Genomic DNA, 23,381 nt, shown 5'->3' with positions numbered 1-23,381 from the left:
ATAGTTGGCAAACTGGGAAATTCATTTTAATAAAAATTAAAGAACAAAGAAAACAAATAATATGACTATCTTAAGGGAGTAATCCCCATCAATATTGATCTCAAAAGGCTCTCCTTTTTTACGGTAATAAGTCATAGCTATTTTCATTAATTGTACGTAATTATCTGGCTTGTCTTCTGGTATATAGGTAAACATGTATCAATTTGATTTTGTGTGATAAAATGTTAAATATTTTGATTAAATAATCCACACTGAAATAGTTCATGAGAAAACCAAACATGACAGTTTAAGTCCTTAATATGCAACCTTAAGACTACTATTTCTGGCTACATATAAAACTGGAAAAAAAGAATTATAGCAGTTTATGCACAGTTCATGTTTCCACGATTTCTGCCACTATACAGGACAGAAAATTTTATATGTATGTTTAACTACTGAAAGCTTAAATTTTGGAATGCAACTGAAGCTACTTTTGCAGCAGCAGAGTGACAGAACCCTTAACATAATGTAACCATCTGCTGTAGCTATATGACTTTCAGTTTCTGCTGTGAAACATTTCTCAAAACTGCGGTGTTTCAAACACCTCTGTAGAAGCTGTTCTTCATTTCTGCCATTTTTCCTATTTTATTTTCTCCCGTATGATCAGTATATTTCAGTTGCCATGTTTGAATTTGCAATTTTACAATAATTACAACAAAACGTTCTGTTCCACATGTCTTACCTTTCAACTGTGTTTGGATTGGTAACACAGCTAGAAATAACATAATAAAAAATAGAGAAAACTAAATAACAGATTTGGGCATTTAACAATGGCCAGATTTTGTGAGTTAGTTAAAAATACCTTTGATTCTTTTAAAAATCGCATTTAAAGTGAATGTTATCAAACACAAATTTATTCTGAAAATGCCTACACTGATCTTTAATAGAATTCATACACTTAACATACTTCTCAGATTACATCATGGAATCCATTGAGATTCTAGTATAAAATAAATTTACATTATGGAACAATATAAGACATTAAAGTTACTCCATTCTTACAGTAATTTAAATAGCCATAGATAAAACAATTGCCTGTTGGAAACTCTGAAGTGTTTTAATTTATACATTTCAACCTGTTTTTTTTATTTCTTAAAGAATTGTTAAAGATGCCTGAAAGTCCCTTCTTTTCCTGCCTGTGACCCTTATTTAAATGTGATTATACAGTGCATTATAGTATCAAAATTCTCTTCGTTATCCAGACAAAAAAACCCAAACAACACAACCACCACCACCCCTTGAACTCATAATACTCAAACTCTAAGAACTTTGAGACCTTTCTGAACAACCACTTCACCTGTTATACTGATCTGACACCCAGCTGGTTTAACATTGGTGAATATTGTACTAGAACAAAACATTACCTAAATCTGGCACTTATAGGTTAAGAAAATAAAATATAATATAATAATTTCAAAGATTCCAGCGCCAATTTAGTAAAAATAAATAACTGAAGTTGAAGACTGTCTCTTCAGGAAAGCTATAATTCAACTGGTTCTTTACCTCTTTCTATGAAAAACACGTCATTCAACTGCTAAAGATATTTTCCAGTTCAAGAACTTTTAACTGTGTTAACCTTGAACATATCAAGACTTGAAGTAAACTATTTGAACTGAAAAAGTAATTTTGAACAGTTTATTATATCAAAACTATGAAGTACAAACCCAAACGTACCTGGGATGGTTGTTCACATTCCCTAAAATCGGATGTTATATACCCCAGGGCCTTTGACCTCTCTTTGTAGAGACTAATAGCTTGATCCATAGGAACTCGTAAGCTGATCCAGTATTCTATGATACCATAATTTTGAATGTTTCCTTTGATTCCTAAGGAATAAATACATATTGGATTGCATTAATTTTCTTTTCAGCATTAAAGTACTTCAGTCAAAAGCTAGGAAATGCCACAAATTAAAGATTAGTTATCTTGTGATTATGCATTATGACAGTGTTTGTGACATGAGATGTGCAGTTCATGTTAGAAACAGAAATAACAGCTCCTCTGGCTCTACATGTATGAGCCAAAACATGACCATTTTTTCACATGTTAATCTGCAATATTTACTGTCCAAGCTATAGAGTCAAGTCAAGTTCATTATTTTAATCTCTTTAAGGTAAATAAAGCTTAGGACAGTTTTATATGTCAACAGTTGGAAATGTCTCAAAGTGGTATCCAGTTTAAATTACTGGCAAAAATACCACTTTATAATGGCCTATTAAACCAGATTTTTGACAGAAGTGAGTAGTTAGAGGTCTCCAAATATACTGTTCTGATACATCTAAAAGAAAAAATTAAGCAGCACAGAATATTAAGTACTTTTTAAAACAGGCTTGTCTGGGTTATCTTAAAATTATTTTAAATCAATGAATTAAATTAAAAGCAAAATAATGCACACAACCTAATCCAACTCCCCCCTAGATTATGCTACTGTATGAAATATTATTAACCATAATCACCGTAATTTGCACCTTTTTGATGCCTTACGACTATCATATGAAGACCACTGACTTACCAGTTTAAATTACAACCACCGTTACCATTTCTTCCTTTATTTATAAGGAATGAGGCAATGTATTTGTGACATTTGGGCCAGATATAAAGCACTGATGTCTGATAGTCTTATAATGCAGAAATGTTTTTATTTTTAATGTATATTCTGCCAAACAGGGAAATTGCACATGCAAAAGTAAAATAATTTAATTTCATTTAAATATATTACAAGACTTCACTGAAGTTGAAGTAAATAGGGCCCCCTTGTATCAATAACAGTCTCAGAAGATGAATGAAACTTGCATTAAACAACTAAAACACAACAATATATAAAATAATAAAGCAAAATGAAAAAATCAGTCTTATTTTAAAATGTCTTCTCTACAGTATTCATAGAGAAATTCTAATACATGTATAGTACTACAATGCAATCAAGTACACTGTTCTACTAACTACTGTTCTTCATGTTTTTTTTGTATAATTCTGTTGAGTAAGGTGATACCATCTTTTATTAAATTTCTTTACATATGTAGTAGTAACACTTTGCAAGTAACCTTTATAGAAGACAAAGAATCACTTGCTATTTTTAGACAAGATTGTTGCATACGTCTAACGTCACGTACTTCAGGATCTCTATATTAACACCATCTTTGTGCTCAGCCATTATGGGCAAAATTGCACCTGTGAAAGCTTTCCCACAGCTGTTGGTAGAATCACCAGAACATGCTGCACATCCAACATGAAATATGTTGTGTAAACCCTTTTTTTCCCCTTTTGAAATAGTAATACATGAATTCATTGTTGGCTAAATACACGTTACTTAACTGTCACAACACTGCATCAAACAGAATACATTTTGATATGTTAATTACCAACTAAATCTGCTGTGCTGTAGATCTTCCCATTGTTTTCCAAGATTTCATGGAACTTCAGTTGACATGCAGCAATTGTTTCATAATCTGTGCCATATGCATGATGAACCTCAAGCGTGATACTGTTTTGCTGTATATAGTGCAAGAAGCAGTCATCAGCCTGCACAAGATACTGAGAAGTGAAGTCATATGATGGGGTATGCCCATAAACTACTGGGGTTGTCTGAAGTTCAAAGTCATAGAATGCGTAAGTACAAAACGTTGCAGGTTCATGGTCACCAAAAGCATGCATAGCTTCAGAAGAGAAGATCACTTTGCTGATATGGATTTCAAAAAGGTTCTCTCCTCTTTCTAAATGTAAAGTTTCATCAAATTCATCCACTTGATCACCTGGCAACATTTCTGGTCTGGATTTATGTGGTTTTGTACAATAGACAATGTCTTTCAGTTGGGCTGCAACAAATAGAACAGAGCTATAAGATGACCATCATGTTTAAAAAACAAATATAATTAATGACCGAGTAGAAAGGAAAAAAACCATAATTCAATTATATTAACAATGTTACTTTTTTAAAGGCGTTACCAAAAAAGAAATCACACATTTAAAATCATACATCTACTGCTCATTTAGCACACTGACAACAATCGCGAATCCCTCCACAATGGAGCTGCTTCAATATACACATAGACACAGGCCCCTAAAAATTAATAACAGATTACAAGGGAGTTTAACAAGCAAAAATACGTATTGTTGTAGGGTTGAACTAAATTTGCCAGAGAAGGAAAGAATACATCTGACTTTTAAGCTCTGTAATATCTTGAGTAGACAGAACTATCAGCAAACACCTTTACGTGTTGCCTGGCCTCACAAGTGGTAAATGGTGAGCAAATCAAACTACATGCTTACAGAATTAGGACATAAATTATCATGCAGTCCTTTAGTACAGGGGACGCAACTCCGAGACAAAGCATGAAAATTGTTATGACACTGGGGTTTGTAAGGTATCCTATTTCAGGCTTTCTATGCACCTTTTACACGCTGAAGCCATTAAACCAGCATTTTAAATTCATCATATTGAAATATTCCATAGGTATATTATACCATGTCTTCGGGATTTTTAGCAACACCAAAATGATTATGTAATGATAGGACAACAAAAGAAAAGATTCACCATAAATGCAGGATTTATTGAAAAAAAAAATAATTAAGATCGGTAGTTTCTTATTCAGCAATAGCTGCAGCATAAACTGCTTTGTTGAATATTGTTTGATAACTTTACAATTTAAGTCAATGAAACAGAACACAGGTAATTTTCTATAAAAGAACTAACCTTTCTACTATTTTTAGGAGTGTAAAAGTGTTTCAAGTGAAGAACAAATTTACAAAAATAATTTACAAGAGATAAAAGGTAAAAAAAATTAGAGGAGAATATACTTAAAGATACCTTCTAGTTTTCTGATGCGTGCAGCTCTAATATCAAGAAGATGGACATAGTGTTCCAGTTTTAACTCATAGTCTTTCTGTAGACTTTCCATCTTTTGTGTTACTGCTTCCACTTCAGTCTGAAAAAAATTTGCACAGAAAAAGGACTTTTGAGGCTTGTCTGAACTGGTGTTGCACATGTTTTGGCTACAAATTAAAATACAGTTAGATTTGAAGAAAGAACATTTAGAGTACACAAAAATAGAAGCAATCTTAAATTCAGCAATACAGCAATCAGTTCAAATTTCAGCAAAATCTAAAAACATTATAAAAAAACCAGACTACCTATTCTTTCAGGACAATGTTCCTAATAGCTTCTTTAATGATTTTGTTATTTTAAACTTAGATTAATTAAATGAAAAGTCAAAATATGATCGCCAATAATCCAGCACAAGAGAGCAAAAGCAGAGTGTTGTGGAAAAGGAAGCTTATTTGCCAAGTACACTTACTATTTTTCTTCTGAGGACCTGATAAGAGCTCCGAGATAATCCCAAGAAGGCATGGTTTGAGGGCTCTGATCAAGGTGAGTTAGAAGACTAAAGTTATGTTATTTGGATCTCAAGCTTTTTAAGCAATACTTTCAAAACCAGCAAATCTTATGTTAGGTTACCTATAAACAGACTGGCTTTATTGCTCAATTTGCAAATCTTAATTATGACAAGTTCCAGTGCTACAAATGTTAGAATGTTATTATCAGGTTATTACCCACTGTGAGTAGAGTTTAGTACCTGGTAATTTTTGTTAATTTTGTGCTGCACAATTAACATATTCCTTGTCTTTTCAAGTTCTTGCACTGTTTCTGCATGTGTTAATTGCAGCTCCCGCATGGAGTGTTCTAAATCTTTATGGATATCATCTTCTACTTTTTCCAAAAACATAAGGTCCCCATTCTTCTGCTGCTTTCGAACCTGGAGCAAATTTGAAAAATATTTGGATGTATTTGTGCCTGGTTAATTGTAACACTGGGATACAATTCTGGAACAACAATAAGACAGTAAGCATAACTTTGTCAATTTTGAGTTTGTGTAACAGAAAAAATAGGAATGAGGTAGTCCAGCAAGTGTCACAATTGTATTCAGTAATCTTGTGATTACCAGGAACCAATTAAAATGTACGAGATATTCAGAAGCAATCACTCCTGTCTAACCAATGAAAATACAAATCCCTTAATATATTTGCCTTTTATATAATTAATAATCCTGCTTTAGTGAATGTACAAAACCTGAATTATTATTCTTAAATCTACATTGCTTCTGTCATTATTAACAGGGTTTAATTGTCATCTAGGTTGGGGGAGGGGAGGCTTGTTTGTTTGTTTGTTTTTCTTCTTTCTTTTTTTCATTATCATTACAGAATTATCATTTGCATTTCAGTAGTGAAAAAAAGATTCTATTTACACTAAACAATTCCTCAAGAAAATAAAACCTAAGTCATTGGAACAGTGGAAACAATGCAAACTATTTTTTCACTGATTTCTCCCCCCCGCCCCCACTTCATTTTCAATTTTGCTGTAAACAATAAAATTACAACTTATGTGCAAGAGAAAAGAAATTGAAAATTTCTATGTATATTCATTTTTTCTGTTTTAATAAACAAAGAGAAGTTGCTAAGCATCATTGTATCACATTGTAGAACTTCCATGCTTATAGTGTGCTCCCAAAACTTACAGAATTAATAAACAAAAATGGTTTTTTAAATAAAAATTATAGGAAAAAAATGGTATGATAAGTCATTTAACTGAGAAAAAGTAAGTTTTAAAACAAATAATTCTTGTGCATCTGGTTTAATTCACTTTTGATGTTATAATGAATTTTCTACATAAATCTAGATTTCATCCTGGCAATTTTTTCTTCTTCCCTTCTGCTTCACTGTAACTGAAAAATGACAAAATATGAGCTTGAAGCATTAACCACTAAAAGATGCACAATTAATTCAGCCCTAGAAAATCCCAGGCATTGTGTAGAAGACATGTAACAGTCAATCAAGGGTTAAAACAAAAGGGGAAAAAAAAAAAAGCAGCAAAATATATAGAATCATAGAACGGTTTGGGCTGGAAGGGACCTTAAAGATCATCTAGTTCCAACCCCCCATATGCTCCTTCTTTGTAAGTTACCTTTATAAGCAAGAGGGCTTCACTGAGTTCTGCCACATCAACATCACTTTCCTAAAACAGAAATACTTAATGAAAAGGTGTTACCAGATGTGAATGAACATTGAAGAAATACATTCAGAGTTACAAGATGCATTCTCACTAGACATGACATTTTGCTTGATATCATGAATAAACACTATTTCTGTATTCTTTTACTTTCAAGAAGTATTTGCACCATGCATAAAACAGAATGGGTTTGGTTTTTTTTTGCTCCTATTCTAAACAGAAATAGAGTTCACCTTGGTCAAAAACTTCATGTGATTTTTCAGTTCATCTAGTTGTTGCTTATGTTCCAGGTAGCATAACTGCAGGTCTTTGTTCTCTTGCATGAGCTTTTCCTTTTGGTCTTAACATAGAAAAAGAACAAAATATTCTACTTAATTCAACATAATTATAAAAAATTATAAACTTGCTTTTTCTTATTAACTTATGCATGAAAATTTAATTTTAAAATGTAGAAACTAATTTATTTTGTACAGGGAAATCTTTGGTATTAACAAACAGAAAAAGAGGGATAGAAAACTACTCCTCTTTGACCTGATATAGATGTATGGATTAAAAAAGGCAAAACATTCTTACTCTCATTAAAAGGAAACCTACAGTGTCAAAAATCTACACTTTGTGTGTTTCTAAATAGAAGGATATGCCCAACTAAGTACAGCTTTCTGTTTTGGGGAGAGGGAGGGAAGAGAGGAATAGAGAGGATATAATGTCAGTCTGAATGACTAAACACCATTAAACTTATCAGTAAGAGGTTACACAGATTTAACACAAATACCCACTAATGCATAGCTACAGCCACAATGATTTCTCAAGGAGATGTGAGAAAAAACTTAAGGATTAGGCAAAATAATTCAGTTTTAACAACATACCTTCTTTCACATGGAAAAGTTTTAAAAGCAAGCTTTTCTCAAAATCATTGAGGTTTCTAAGGACCAAAAGGAGTCTCTCACTCTCTTCCCCTGACCAAACTCCTTATTCTCTTGGTAATAATGTTTTTTCTGCTTCCATTTTTTTCCTGTTTTTTGAAAGTCGCAAAGTTATATTCTCATGCCGTGTGCTTAAATATTATGAATTTGTATTTTATGTCAGAATGATATAAATGTTAACTGTCAACCTGATGTGCAAGTAATGGCCTTTGTAATTCCCATCTGCACTCGTGGGATTTGATTGGTAAAACATTACATACTTTGCTGAGAATATATTCTACTGCTTTCAACAAAACAGTCCACAATATCTTTTTAATGCTGGCATCTTTTCTATTGACCCTCAGGGCATGATGTACATCTTAGCTATTTTTACAGCATAGCTTTTCAGTTTAGAGGCTTGAACTCAACAGGAAACAGGTGGCTGAGATGCAAGTCTCAAGGGTTTTGAAATGTTTCAAAAATTGACATCAGGTTAGTTATAAATTTGCAGAGTTTATATATTAAATGACATCTTCACTAAAAATGAATCATCTGTAATACCATTGCTCCCATACACAATAGCCTCACACATGTGTTGGGACTGCACAGGAGTCACTTTCAATTCAAACCCATAATCACCAATAAGGTTTTAATTCTCTGAAGTTATGAGGAAAACATAATGAATTTGTGCAATTGATAAGAAAATATAATTGAAACACAAAGGCCTAAAACTAGAAAGGAAATAAGAGAACAATTAAAATAAGCCTTGTGAATGGGCAGAGAAGGCAGGCCTTCATAAAAGACGGTGAAACACTTAACAGCAATTGAGTCTTCTGTACTCTCCCAAATAACATCCAAGAGGCCTATATCTGTTGTGAGGTCTCCTATAGAGAAAAAGGGCCCCTAATGCTGATGTTATTTCTTTTCCCTACAATATAAACTGAGATCTGAACTGGCACTTTTTCCAGGGATAAGGAGACAAAATATCCCTCCTCAAGTAGTTCTATCTCACTGTCACGAGTTTTCTGGTAAGAGCAGCAAGCTCAGTCCACTCCTTTTCTAAGATGAACCCAGTGAAGTTTTTGTACATGTTTTTAATATTCATTCACACTTGCTGCTTAAAAAGTTAACTTCAACACTGTAAATGCTATCTAGAAGGAAAACTAGCTTTTGTTCAAACAGAGGCAATTTCTACAGCTTGTTGAACTAAAATGGGCCAATCTGTCAATAGCACAGCTCAGTCTACCTTAGCACTGTCCATGTTGCCTCTCCAGATTCTCAACAGGCTGTTTTTCTATGATCCCAACCAAAGATAAAAATGCGAGACATGCAGGGAAAGAGGCAGAAGGAAAGGGAATACTTCCACAATAGCCTTTACGGAACAGAAGTGACAGGAGGGTCCTGTCATTCAGTTTTCCCATATAACTAAAGAGTTTTTCATCAGGAGCCACTCAAACTCTCTATTGGTTGTTTTCACTTATAACACTATCAGCACTGATTGGAGCACACTTAGATCAGGGTTGGTGCTGCATGCTGGCTGCTGCTTAGCTTGCTTCCCCTAATTTAACCCAAAAGCTGCAACTGAAGGGGAAGAAGAGCAGGGAGAGAAGGGGCGATTCTCGCACCATTGGTGACCACATCCCACAAGAACACATCATCACAACAACATCAGGGTTTTCAGTAGCAAGGCTATGACAGTAACAGCACAAGAAAGAGAGAAAAACACTGTCCCAAAGGCTTTTGAAAACACTGCCACAGCAGCTTGCGTGAAGGGCTACAGAGCCATAAGTGGAAGCAGACTAACAGAGTTGCAGATAGCCCTGTGTTGATAAGGGTCTTATAAGACACCTGAGGGACTGTGCAATAATACTCTTCTCAGTTGTAACCAAAATACATATTGTGCCAATATAAGCAATCCCATTCAAAATCTGAACTTGCATGGGTGTCTTCCACATTAAATATTTGTATATATTAACAAAAAATGAAAAAAATTAGAATCTTAATCAGCAAAACCCCCACATTCGTTCACCTCCTACATAAATTCACAGAAAGAGTTCTAATAGACCAAGCAGTATCAACCAGGTAGCAGGGGAGAAGAAAAGAAAACCATCACTGCCTTTCCCTGTAAATAAAAAGTACACGCTTCCAAGACAACTGAGACCCATTTTGCTTACTATCCCATAATCTACCTACCATCATGTACAAGAATATTTATCCCTACCATCTTCCTTGACAAACCCTTTATTTGTCTGGGTCCAACTTAGGGCAACAGGACTACCTTCTTTGTTAGCCCATGGAATAAAACCAGAACTGTATTTATGCTATTTTTTTCTTGGTAGTTTTATGGACAGAAGAGCAATATTTAGAGACTGAAATATAATTTTTACTCATATATTTCACAGAATAAATATTTGTCCATTAACACAACTGTCAATAAACTGCAGTTAGTAAATAGCGTACTCTGCGTAAAACAGTACTATAACTATGAACAACAAATGCAGCAAGGCATGAGGTTATATAATGAAAAATAAAAATTATTTAGACATAAATATTACCAAGTAAAGACATACACACAGTAAGAACTTATGAGATAAGTAACACCAGTCCTTACTGTAGTAATTGTTTCTACTTAGATTTCATATTAGCTTATTTCAGCCTTTTGGGACTTGCATGAAAAAACACTGTCAGGAAGATAAAATGAACATGAACCAAACAGCTATTGTAATTTATGGCTGAGAGTCTGTAACACATTGAAAAGACAAGAAACACAAGAATAAATTACTAAAGGAAACAGGGTAAGGGGAAAGCTGATAAAGCATCTGCAAATACCATATTCTAATAAAAAAAAAGTGCAAATGTAGTCACAATGTGAAGTAAGGTATTCTGTTTTCTGTGTAAATGTATTTCTTTTAAGTATTACAAAACACATTATGAAGTTATGGACAGAAAAATACTACTAAAAAATTCAGTTCCAAATTACATGATCACAAACAAAAAATACTGAAGGAGGACATGGAAAAAGGCAAGATGATGTTCGTCTTCTGTAGCATTAAGAACTTTCAAGATTTCATTTATTTAACATCTTTCTTAGTCTTTGAAAAAAGATTCATATGCTGTACTAAAGTGTCTTATCTAAGACACTATTTCTACACTAGTTCCAGGCAGTAGGTTAAGACAAACAGTACTTCAGTTCTCCTGCTGAACTTAAAAAAGAGATGTGCAGCAAAGGCAGATACTCTCAAGTATGTGATTGAAGAAACTTATACTGCCTAAGTTTTGTCAAAGACAAGAAGCTGTAATCAAAAACTAGATACATAGGTCTTGAAGGGTATTACACCACCTACTCAAGCCGCAGCAAATTCAATGCAACAGAAATTGTAAGCATAGTAACCTGGTGATCCAGTTTAAGTGTACAACAAGCTATTAAGTGCCAATCTGGGGAATAAAACTGTATTATTGTAAATGTACAAAGCTGTAAATAGAAATTAGTGTGTACTAAAAATATTAAAAATTTCTGAATTCACAAAGTTGAAAGACAGTTAACCATCTTCAAGGGCCTATATAGGCTTCATGTAACTTTGTGCAGTAAATGAAATTAAAGTAGTGGTTTATAATTTCAGAGTCACTGTCAGATGGTCCTCTCTTCCATAAGAATTTTCAATGGAGAGGAGAGGAGATATAAAGAATAAAAAGTAAATATTAACCCAACGGAAGAAGAATGAATGCAGCTGGAGTTATATGATCCTCACTCAGCACATAACCTGTATTGGGTCAATTTTTGTACTTAATAGCTGGTCATAACTTAAGTATATTGTTCAGATGTACACTTAAAAGGCAGCTCTGAAATCACCAACAGAAACTACATTTTTCTGGGCAACATACCTGAACTCCAAACCAGGATAATCTTACATCATGAGAAAATGATAGTTATTTCAGAAATATACCTCTTTCTACTTTGATCTTGTCAAGGATTTCATTTTTGTCTGCTAAATCAGATTCGATAGCAGTCTCTAGTTTAGCAATTTGCAGTTTCAGTTGCTGTTCCTTTAATTTCCATTGCTGTTCATGGGTCATACTGAAGACACTGCAATAAAACATGTGGCATGTGAAAAACTTCTAGAAATCAGCTTCAACAGAAAATAATAAAGAAAAAAGCTTTTAGTGGCACAGAGACCACTGTCATCATGTCTTAGGAATTAAGTAAACATATGCTGGTCGGCTGCTGTTGAAACCAAGGCGCCTTTCTCAGGCTGCGGTTAAAAAACATGAAAGAGTTTGTGGGATGAGCAAAGGAACTGGCCTTAATTTAGAGCTCCAAAGTCAGAAAAGTTGGCAGCATGCAATATTTGTGGGACTAGAAAAGGAATTCAGATGCATATCCCAGAGTAATCCACAACTCCAAACCTCAGCAACTGACAACTGACAAAACCATTCTTTCCGCATACAAAACCTCTTAATGTAGAGAACTGGGATCACCCACCTGATTTCTTTTAAATCTGTGAAACATGCAGAGCCTAAAGTCAGTTGCCCGTTCAAAGAAATGTTGACCACAAAGTGACAACAGTTTTCTCATACTGTAAAACAACAATTCTGATACTGATTAAGAAGCACATATAAAGTAATGTTTCTCCTACTTTAAGAAATAAAAAACAGAGCTGGGCAAAGAAATTAGAATAACTACTTCTGCCTGTAACACATTATTTACTTGTAAACTACCAATCTATGTGCAACAAGGATTGCATGGACACAGAATCAGAACTGCTGAAACCACAACAAAATGTGTAACTCAGATTGAAACAAAATTAAGTACCTTATATAATTCACAGTATAATTCCCATTAGGTAAAAAGACAAAGCAATGCAATGTGCTTTCATATAATTTAGACAGTGCATTCTTATTAACTGGAAAAATGTCCTTCATCTTAAACTAATCATAAATCAGTTTATTCAATTTTGTATTCTGTGAGAAACCAGAAACTGTAGGGTTTTTTTAAACAAAAGAGTCAGTCCTCAACTGTTCACTTTGGTGAATCTCACCAGCTAAAAAAAGTTATTTTTTATATATAAATGTATAAAAAAAAAATCTTCTGATATCTATCTATTTATCTATCTATCTCTCCCAGAGATCGATGTAACAAAAGCCTCAATCCAACAAACATAGAGGAGAAGAAAGAAATATCGCAGAAGGGACAGCCCACATAGCTTTGCAGGTATTTCAGTCATGCTGATTGATGCATAGCCTGTTTTGATGGCAATGACTACATAAAGTGGTTCTGAGGACATATAAGTGCATTTGTCTCTAATATATTTGAAGAATGACCTTAAGATTAAAGAAAAAAATACTATAGCATGAATTGTAGACTCTAAAGTATATGGAGTCTTATATTTACATATAAACAAACATATATTTATATATAAACAAGAGTTTATATTCCTGATTTGTGATCTTCATAAAAACAGTTCTCTCTCTCTGTATTTAGTCTTTTTCTCATACTATATCTATCTCACCTATTTATACAGTTCTCTAGGCATATACCATCCTACAGTGTGATAGAGTGTCTTTTAGAGCATGCATGAACTTAAGCAATGCTTCTAAGTCCTACAGTAATATATACTTCACTCTGCTATAATTTTGAAGATCATATACAGCAAATATAATGCACTGAACTCACAGTCATTTCCATAATACTGCATAGGTACAGAAGAGACACAGTATGTTCTATAATTCCTTAGACTTACCACTCTTCAAAGTTTGATTGGCTTCCATAGGGAAAGAATAAATCTTAGCAAGAGAAGATATCAAATACCCTTAGCTTTCACACTTCTGAAAATGTTTTCAAGTTTTAATGACCATGATACCTAGTTATATGTGCATTTGTTACCTTTAGGTATAATTACTTCACATAAAGATGTAGCTACACATTATTTCAGTTTTTCAAAAGACTATGCTGGCAGAAAAATCATTACCAGTTACTATGATAGTAATTCAGAATTAAGATGTTTAAGTGAAGAACATTTTAGAATACAGGTTTTATCCAAGTTTATATAATGCTAATGTTTAGGTCAGTTTGGATTGAGCCCACTTCTGTTGCTTTCTTCCTTTGAATTTTAAGATTATTTTTACTTGAATTCATGTGGAATTTCTTTCACATTTACTGTATTTCACTGGAGTTGGAGCCATCTGGGTAGCTATAAATGGTCAACCACATCTGGCACCGTTTCCTTTGGAGGGAGTTTAAGCATTGCTAGATTTGCATTACAAGGTCATATGAAAACAATTCCTCCAAACCTTTTATCCAAACGAATTGTTTTCTTGGATGCTGACTAAATAATAAGAGTCAACTGACAAATTCATGCTTGTTCTTTGTAAACTTTTCAGATCCAGTTCTGCAGTCTTGGCTTTGGCAAAATCCCATCACCTTCAAATGAATTTCCAAAAAAATAACATTAGCAAAGAATGGGTTATGCCTCTTTTCCTATCTGGCACCTGTGGACACTGGCCTATTCACTGCTAGCAACAGGTAAGCTGTACTGAAGTTGCATTGTTCAAATGGGCAAGAGAAAAAGCTGGTCATAAAGCACTAGTTATAATGAAATGATCCATTTCTCTTTCTTATTTCTTGTTACCTATTTAGTAACATAGAATTATGAAACATGAATCAAAGTTTAAATGGGAGTATATGAACAGACACATCATTTTAGGTAAAAGAAAAGCCATATTGTAGATTACTGTGTTATGAGAGAACCATATTTAGATTTATCTAGTCAAACATCTTTGTAAGTTATGCCACTATGATTTAAATAGAATAGAAAATTTCAAGCCAAGATTATAAGCTGATCTGTTAGTAAGAGTTATTTCTCTGCATAATGATAGAGGAGAAAACAAATCGTAATCAGAAATATTTATAACATTGTCAGACTTTGGAGGAATCTACAACAATGAACTTAAGCGAGACAACTGACCAACTGTCCCTATACAAAAGTCTAAATATTGTGATTATACAACTGTTACATCTCATGTAAAAAAAATGTTTTAAGCTATTTGCACTCACCATTTTTTACTATTATAAATTTTAATTTCACTGTAGAAAGTACAAAAGGTATAATAAATATTGTAAGAATACTATAGACAACATTTGATATCACTCACATTGTATTTAGTCATTGGCACTTTTTTTGACAGACATCACACTGACAAACCAAACAATCTTTAAGAGGAGAAATAATTTTGATTGCAGAAAAGACTTCAAGCATTTTACCTACTTTCAGAGACAGTTATTAGCTCTAGGTCACTTGTCTTATTTTCTAACCCTCTTCAGTGTAAAACACCACATGGTTTCACAATAAAAGGAAAATTCCATCTGAAGGTAATTTTTTCCTTTAATATGCTTGTGGCAATTGACTGTAATCACTTCTTTTCTGTACCAGAGAATTTCTGAATCATATCTGGCAATGTATTTTCATTTTCAGCACTGCTGATATAATTTATACAACTCACATGAGCCTATACAAAAACTTCAGGCAGAACCAGTACAAGTGAAATGGTAGCTATTACCAAAACAAACCAACCACTCCTCAAAAATAAACATTGGAGAAGCTGTCAAATATCAGACTTTACATAGGTCCACTGAGAAGTGCTGGAAGAACTTACAAAAAGTTCAAACACCCCCTTTTCCAAAATAAAATAAAATAAAATAAAAATAAACCCAAAGGAATATATGTCTACCTAGATGTATTATTCTTTCAACAATAACCCTAAAAAAAGAAATTATTAGAAATTCAAGTAAGAAGTGTTTGCATTGATGTTCAAAATGAAGTGACTTTACTTATTTTTTTAATTAGATTTTTTAAAAGATGTAATCTACTATTTCGAGAGTATTAGAACAAGTATGGAAGCTGCTCCATTTCAACAGAACAGATGAAATACAGACAGAACACCATCAAAGTTTCCATATACACTTACTGATATGACAAACTGTAGCATGAATATATTTACACTTGTACACAAACACACAGTATGCATATGCACACTCAAGCACACAGTATAAAAAGACCTATTAAAGAGGACAGGGATCAATTTTTTTATATACAGAAACCATAACTTACCTGTTATACAGTTTATCATAGTTTTCCCTCAAGAGTTCCTTCTCTGTTTCTAGATCATTTATTCTTTCCTGTAACTACAATGAAGAAGGAAGTTTCAAGCAATGCACGGCACAGAAGGAAATTACAGTGAATGTGTAAAGACAATTTGTTAATAATTTGTAGGCGTTTTCAGGCTTTTATTTGTTCTTTTTATACAATAGTCTTCTAGAAGCTTCAAAATAACACTTGTTTTCATCACATGGATTTACAGTTGGCCCAGACAGTCTTTTTCATGTATACGAAGTTTTTTTTTTTTGACCTTATAGAAACAAGTCCTTGCTTTCAAAATACTCACTAAAGCAGGATATGGTTTTAAAGATATGAGATGCTTTAACCCAGAAGATATATCCCATGTGCATTACAATAGTTTAAAAGTTTGGAGGAAATATCTATGAGGTAACCTTGGTAAACTTGGTTCATGTAAAATACACTCAAAACAGGCAAACCAGGTGGTAAAACTAAAGTTACTACAAAATGTAGGAAACTCCTCAGATGTTGAAGAGAACGAAGAATAAAACACTTGATTTTTAGCCCTATATCTGGGTGACTGTTAGCGATGACTCGAATCTCTGAGAGCCACTAGACAAAGAAATAGAAGTGACTGATTTGAACGTCTGAGTAAAATGTAATACTACAGTGTACTGTAATTAAACCAGGTTGAAATATTACTAAAAAACTAGCAATATGTGATCAATAAAACAAGTATTATGATTTTTTTTTCTGGCTAACAGACCAGTTGTTTAGTGTCAGAATTGACATGAAATCCTATGCTTTAACCTCAAATATTGTCCAAACAGTGGTGCAGTGATTAAGTGCATGAGGACCAGGTATGGTCGATGATTCTATGAAATGCAAGCAGCAGCCACAGGTTTTTCTTTTTAATGGGACAGAAGTATATATATTACCAGGTCAGTCTTCCAAATATGTTTGAAAGGTCTATTCACATCTCCGCAATTAAAAGGTATCCAATTGCGGTGGTGCACTCCTCCCCTCTCCCCCCGGGCTGCTCTACAATCTCAGGAATTCCCATTAGGCCCTGGCCTTTGTGTAATGATTTGGGCAGTCAAGCATCCCTTGACTGTACCAGGAACTCTTGCATGGCTAAGGTGGGGAGTGGCACTGACAGCACCAAGAACTCCTGTTGCCTGGCTGAGGCAGGGAACAAGAGTAGGAATCATTAGTCATCCCCTGACAGCCTTGGAACATCCCTTACCTGGATTGTAGCTCAAGTGAAATGGGACCAGTGTTACTGGAGTTCCAGTAATTTGCTGATGAATAAAGCCAATCGTCTTGCAAACCTATAAACAGTGGTCCTAAGTCAGGCCCTTTGAGCTCTCCTGGACCGCAGTGGGCTGTGACCAGCATCTCCCTCTGAGGGGGACGCCTCAGAGCTCACAAACTCTCCAGTTTGTGAAAATCAGAGGAGCATCACTGAAAGCTGACAACAGGACCTGGTTTGATACCCTTCACTCCTTGAGGCTCAACTCTTCGGCCACCGAGAAAATGCCAAGACATTTGACATGAATACTTCACTGAACTAGAGGGGAATTTTTAACAGGTGTACCTTTCTTTGTATATGTATATCTTAGTGTCTGTGAGCACACGTGTGTGAATTAACCCAGGTATCCTATAGCAAGTACAGTATAAATATCGCCCTCTCGAATCTATAACTAGGTCACTGTTGTGATTGTAGTAAATTCTATTGAATCACTTTGTAAATGTTAAAATGATCAAATTCTGCTAAATCTTCTCAATTCACCTCAAACTGTGAGTGAACCTCACCGCTGCTACACACATAATCCCTTTAGACATAAACCATTAACCGAGCCTGGGACTAGGAGTGGATTCAGCTGCACCTCAGCTCAATCAGGAGTTTAGAAAGCAAGGGGGGGGTGTCTTCTCTGAACATCATGACTGAAAGCAAGGGGGTCTTCTCTGAACATCATGACTGACCAGGAGGGTCTTCCTTACCTTCCATTAGACATAAACCATTGCCCAAGTCTGGAACTAGGAGTGGATCCAGCTGCACCTAAGCTGCATCAGGAGTTTAGAAAGCAAGGGGGGTCTTCTCTGAACCTCGTGGCTCAAGGGAGGGTCTCCCCTACCTTTTTACATCTCCAGTCTCTGTGCAAATCATGAAAAGTCAATTCTAACTTGATTTTTCTTTGTACACCTCATCCATGTATTAAGTAAAGAATGAACCTTGCCATCAAACTTTGTGAAGTGACACTTTTATAAATTCCTATGAAATCACTTTTTGCTAATACCTTTGACGGTCATTCTTTAAGAGGTCCAAATTACTCATTCGCAACACCCATCGTTAACTTTTCCCTTAACTATGTGTACTACCTAAAGGAGATTCTAGCTCTCTTGAACACAATCTCACCTCCTCTGTCCTTCGGTTTGAAATAGTTACTGATTGCAATTCTTTTTCAAGATGGAGGCACTTTAACCGCTCCTCTTTAAGCTGTAGATTCAGTTCATCACATTTTGCTATTAAAGCATCATGGCTGGTCTTCAAGTTCTTTTGGTTCTATGAAGAGGAAGGAAGGAAAATCCAGGGGGAAAAAAAAAATCACAATAAAATGTTACAGTGGTCTCTCACAGTACTATTTAATATATATTCTCAATGTGGTCAACAGGAGACACTCTTGAACTAAGTAATTTTCATAATGCATGGTCAGGATAAGGTGGCATTCTCGTTGCTCTCACAAACATTAAACCCTCAGTTCAGTCATGATGAAAAAGACCAAGAAATACATCTGTTAAGCAATTAAAAGATTTTGCTGTGGTTACAGTGGTTAGACAGGCGGACCAAAACCACTGCAGTAGCAAGCAAAAATGAATGTTGACCACAGTTATGTTAATCACAGAGCTTGCCACAGCTCTGTTAACCCTTAACTGTAAATATATAATTGTTTCATAATCCTAATGCACTCAATTCTATTTTCTTACTAGCATTAATTTAACAAGGGACCTATGATTTCTTTTAAATTTTAATTTACTTCAATGAATTGTATTAAGGCACATTTAACCAATTTTAATATTAAATGGAAGATGCTGATAGAACCTCTATTTCCAGAATATTAAAGTTATACTGTCTACATTCCACAAGGCTTTAATAAAGCCTCATTCATTAAGAATTTCAATGTAAATCACATTCAAAGTATGACTCAGAACAAAACAGCCCAAAAGCCAATCTCCTTTTTAATAAAATGATTATATGAAAATTTATGTCAAATACATGTATGAGTATAGATAACATTTAATGATTGTACACAGAAAAAAGTTAGCTTCATTTTTTCCATATAATATTCCTACAAAGAAGTTAAATGAAGAAGCTGAATGTGAATCCTGTAGAAATTGTTTAGGTTTATATGCAGTCTGAATATCCTAGAAACAAACAAAACACACACAGAAAACCCAATCACCAACCTCATCTTCAGCCTTTCATATCTCCTTTCTCAGTAAGAAAAATATCATGGAGAATAAATAATATTAGCAGTCAGTCTTATTTCAGAAAAATAATCAAGTATATTACTCATCAACTTTTAACAATCTGTCTTTAGTGCTCCTCTTGCTCTGTCCTATATCTGTGAACTGTATTTCAATAACTTAAAAAAATGACACCTTAAAAATAATTCTTTTACAGTCTTTTCATTTCTCTCCAAAATTCCTTTCCTTCCTCCTCAAAATCAGAATCCTTACAGTCTCTAACCCTTCCAACTGCCCAAGTGAACTCATCTTCCCCATCTCTCAGTTGATTTTTTCCTGAAGTTCTTTTCCATTTCAATAACTTGTCACTTTGACCCACGATATATAAAGAAAAAAACCCCAAACCCCACCTTTGCAAAGCTGCCTTTCATAGACCATTTCACATCTCTTTCCTTAATTTCTAAAACAGTTGAGAACAAATTCAACAATCACATTTATACGACTGAAACATCTTATTAAAACCACTAAAAATACCCTCCTGAAAAATTTCCTTTCTTCAACATCATTCTACTCCTTCAGTGACTATTTTGGATTAACTTTTCTCATTAACTTTAAGGGGACCATGACTTCACCCTCATTATTATTATTTATTTTTCACCAAAATGCATTCTTTACCTGGATATTCTTCTTTATCTGAGTGTTCCGTCAGCACTTTTTTTCTCTTATGCACAAACTGTTTTCTACCCTGCTCTCCTTAAAGTATCCCAAGACTCGGGTCATGGCAACAATTGTGGTGATGATGATTTTAGTTTAATATTTCTCATCTGGAATTTTATTTCCTTTAGAAACATACCTCGATATTGTTGTCAATTAGAAATAACTCATTTAAAGAAAATGGATATATACCTCCTAGAAATATTGCACAAATGAACATAAACTGCTCTCAATTACAGTTGTGAAATTGTTGTACCAATTGTTCAAGAGAATTAACTCCTTATAAAAAAGTATTTTAAATTGTACTTGGACAGGTTAGCATATTTCATATTAAAAATCATGAAATCCTGAATGTTCAGTCTGTAATTAAAGCAAATAAATATACCAATGAGATCAAATATATAATCCAAACAGTTTCAGAGTCCTTTGTTCTTCCAAGCGGATTGCACAATTCCTTCATTCAACTGGCTACACTAAAACTCTTTATCAACAAAACTGTCCTGTAAAGGTTTGGTAGCAAGCTCAACTACAGTATCATTAGATAGAGCAGGATTATAGGCTCTTATCATTCTATGGTTTCACATTTTGGGCTGACTCAAGTTAAAGCTGAACATGGAGGAATTACACAGGTTTCAACTGGTAGAAGCTGAAAGTAAATGATAGTGAAGTTAATGGGCAAAAAAATCATCAAGATAAACATAAAAACTGCTCTGCTGATAAGTACATGGCATCTAAACTAGAAATTTTGGATTTTACAGTTATTCACATTTAGAAGATGCATGTTTCAAACATTCAAATGATTGGGAATGGGAAAACCATTGTATCCATTATCTTGTCAAAAAAAAAAAAAAAGAGAGACTGAAAACACACTCGTCCTTTTCAAAAACGCAGCTTTCACTGGGAATATTAGAAACAATGTCTTCAAATACCAGTGTGAATCCTAGGCATGTGTTTCTATTCAGCTGCTGCCAAGAAAGAGGCGTAAGTACTTGACGTTTGCTGTGAATTACCAAAAAGTCACATATGATTTAAAATGGAACAGTTTACTTATCGCTTTCTACTTAAGAACACAAAAAGCCATGTGAAACCTGTCTCCCCTGGAATTTACATTCTTCATAGCTCACCCTGTGAAAAATTCCATCTGAGCTACTAACAGAAGAGCTGCTTTGGCAAAGAAGATACAGGTATTACACTGAAGGGAGGGGAGGGAAGCAAAGCAAAGCAAAGCAAAACATAGAAGCAGAAAAACATGGGGCAAAAGGAATGGAACAAAAATCTAATGGCACAACTGTTATTTAGCATACTAAAATAACAAGAAGCAGGCAGCAGTAGGAGTTTACAAGGCTATCTAGTGCTTTCACCTCATAAGGCTAGGGTACTTTATAGAGCTCCATTTCATGTAGGATTCCTACTCACAGGAACTCTCCCATTTCCAAGTTATAATCATCCTACCACTGTCTGTATGCATATGGAGTTCTTCTGTATGCATATGGAGTTCTCCAAATATATATAGGAAGAAGCAGAAGAATGCTCTATAGCTAAAACCTATACAGAATCAACTATGCACAGTTGCATGTTCTGGTGATATTTTTATAAAACTGCTCTTTTTATAATGAAAATTTATTACTTACAGTGGTCCTCTAAAATAATTTCCATGAACTTATGAACACAAGTTAAACCCTAACGTCAGAACTCTAAACAGCCAAACCTCCCCAACTTTATCAAAGACTGGTAAAGCGAGGGGGGTCTGGTACCCTTTCTTTGGTAAATCAGTACATTTAAGTCAAAGACCTCTCTTTAAATTATCAGGAATCTCTTTTGATAGCCAGACAACTCAGTTCATTCTCCGCAATCTGACTGGGATGGCCTTGCAGATAAAATCTTTAAGACCTTCTAGACCCTTCTGGAAATAAAAAAATAAAAAAAATCAAGACTAAAAAATGCTACACATTTGGAGTAGCTTGAGTACAACGTATTATGTGGTTCATTTTCATGTACCCAGCATTGACTCAGAGTCAAGAACTGTGTATATTTATTTTCCATTTATGCATGCTTATGTGACAAGAGTAAAGGAATGTTACTGACCAAATTGCAATTACCTCTTGAAGCTGGAGAAATTTTCCTTCCATTGCTGAAAGAGCATTGCTTTTCTCAACCAGCTGTTTACGGACCTTGATCATTTCCACATTGTCCCGAATGTTTAGCCTTCAAAATTGTATTAAAAAGAAATGCATCATGAGCTTAAAGATACAAAATTAATTATCTTATTATTTTTGTTGTGAAAAGTTGAAATCCTTTGCCCATCAGCTTTCTACAACACATTTGGGAGAATATTTAGTGTGTAATACCCAAATTAATTTCTTCTTCTATAATCCACATTACAGAATTTAGGTAAATAAACATTCTACCACACGATGACATTGCAGCTTCAATCAATACATATGAATCTTTGTTCATTGTATCAAACTACATATGACAAGAAGAGAAAACAATCCTATACCTAAAGAGATTATTTGTTTTCCATTCACAACTTTTCCACCCTCCAAAGTATTTGGTGCCAGTACATTACCGTTTTATGGAGTTTCCTCTTAGAGTTTAAACCTATCAAATACTGCTAAGAAAAAGTGACTTAGCAATTTATACTGTAACACCTTAAGGCTGGTTTTCAAACAAGCTGCAGGTGTGTCTTAACTACACAAAAATCACTTAATAATGATGTAGATGTTCTATATTGTCACAATTCTAAAATTGTGAATGTACTGTTTAATAGAAAGGATATTTAAAATCATTCAAAATCTAAATAAACATTTACTTAGATGTTTTCCCTTACTTCAAATAGTAAAACTAAATCCCATTATTTTCACAGCTTCTTCAAGTACAGGGAGAGAAATCAATTCTGATTTGTATTAATATAAAAGATGATAAAAGCAGAATACATCTTTAGCATTTGAAAAGGTAATTTCTCTTCCAATATTTATCTATTTTAGACATATTGGACGAATTGTCACAATGCCATGCTGGAGCAAGAAAATGGACTACAAAGCTTACACATCTGTAAACCAGCTGAGTACGTGAAATACTTTCCTTTTATTCTGTAAAATATCAAATCCTATTGTGTTTTGGCATTGCCCACTTAATTGTCCT

The 23,381-nt window shown here is 34.2% G+C and overlaps 1 protein-coding gene across 1 annotated transcript in view; it reads right to left on the bottom strand.

The window, feature by feature from the left end:
* The window catches only part of RPGRIP1L (RPGRIP1 like), an 83,828-nt gene that overhangs the window by 39,599 nt on the left and 20,848 nt on the right, over positions 1 to 23,381 (bottom strand). The window contains exons 9-18 of the mRNA XM_049806740.1: positions 22,337 to 22,442; positions 18,475 to 18,621; positions 16,050 to 16,123; positions 11,889 to 12,028; positions 7,276 to 7,382; positions 6,998 to 7,048; positions 5,613 to 5,792; positions 4,847 to 4,964; positions 3,402 to 3,854; positions 1,714 to 1,865 (exon numbers count right to left, since the gene is read on the bottom strand). Of these exons, the coding sequence (XP_049662697.1) occupies positions 1,714 to 1,865; positions 3,402 to 3,854; positions 4,847 to 4,964; positions 5,613 to 5,792; positions 6,998 to 7,048; positions 7,276 to 7,382; positions 11,889 to 12,028; positions 16,050 to 16,123; positions 18,475 to 18,621; positions 22,337 to 22,442 (1,528 nt within the window). The remainder of the gene's footprint in view (positions 1 to 1,713; positions 1,866 to 3,401; positions 3,855 to 4,846; positions 4,965 to 5,612; positions 5,793 to 6,997; positions 7,049 to 7,275; positions 7,383 to 11,888; positions 12,029 to 16,049; positions 16,124 to 18,474; positions 18,622 to 22,336; positions 22,443 to 23,381) is intronic.

The sequence above is a fragment of the Accipiter gentilis genome, chromosome 7, assembly GCF_929443795.1.
Source record: "Accipiter gentilis chromosome 7, bAccGen1.1, whole genome shotgun sequence".
In the NCBI taxonomy this organism is placed as follows: domain Eukaryota; kingdom Metazoa; phylum Chordata; class Aves; order Accipitriformes; family Accipitridae; genus Astur; species Astur gentilis.
The sequence above is the reverse complement of the archived record's forward strand: the minus strand, read 5'-3'. Positions and strand labels throughout refer to the sequence as shown.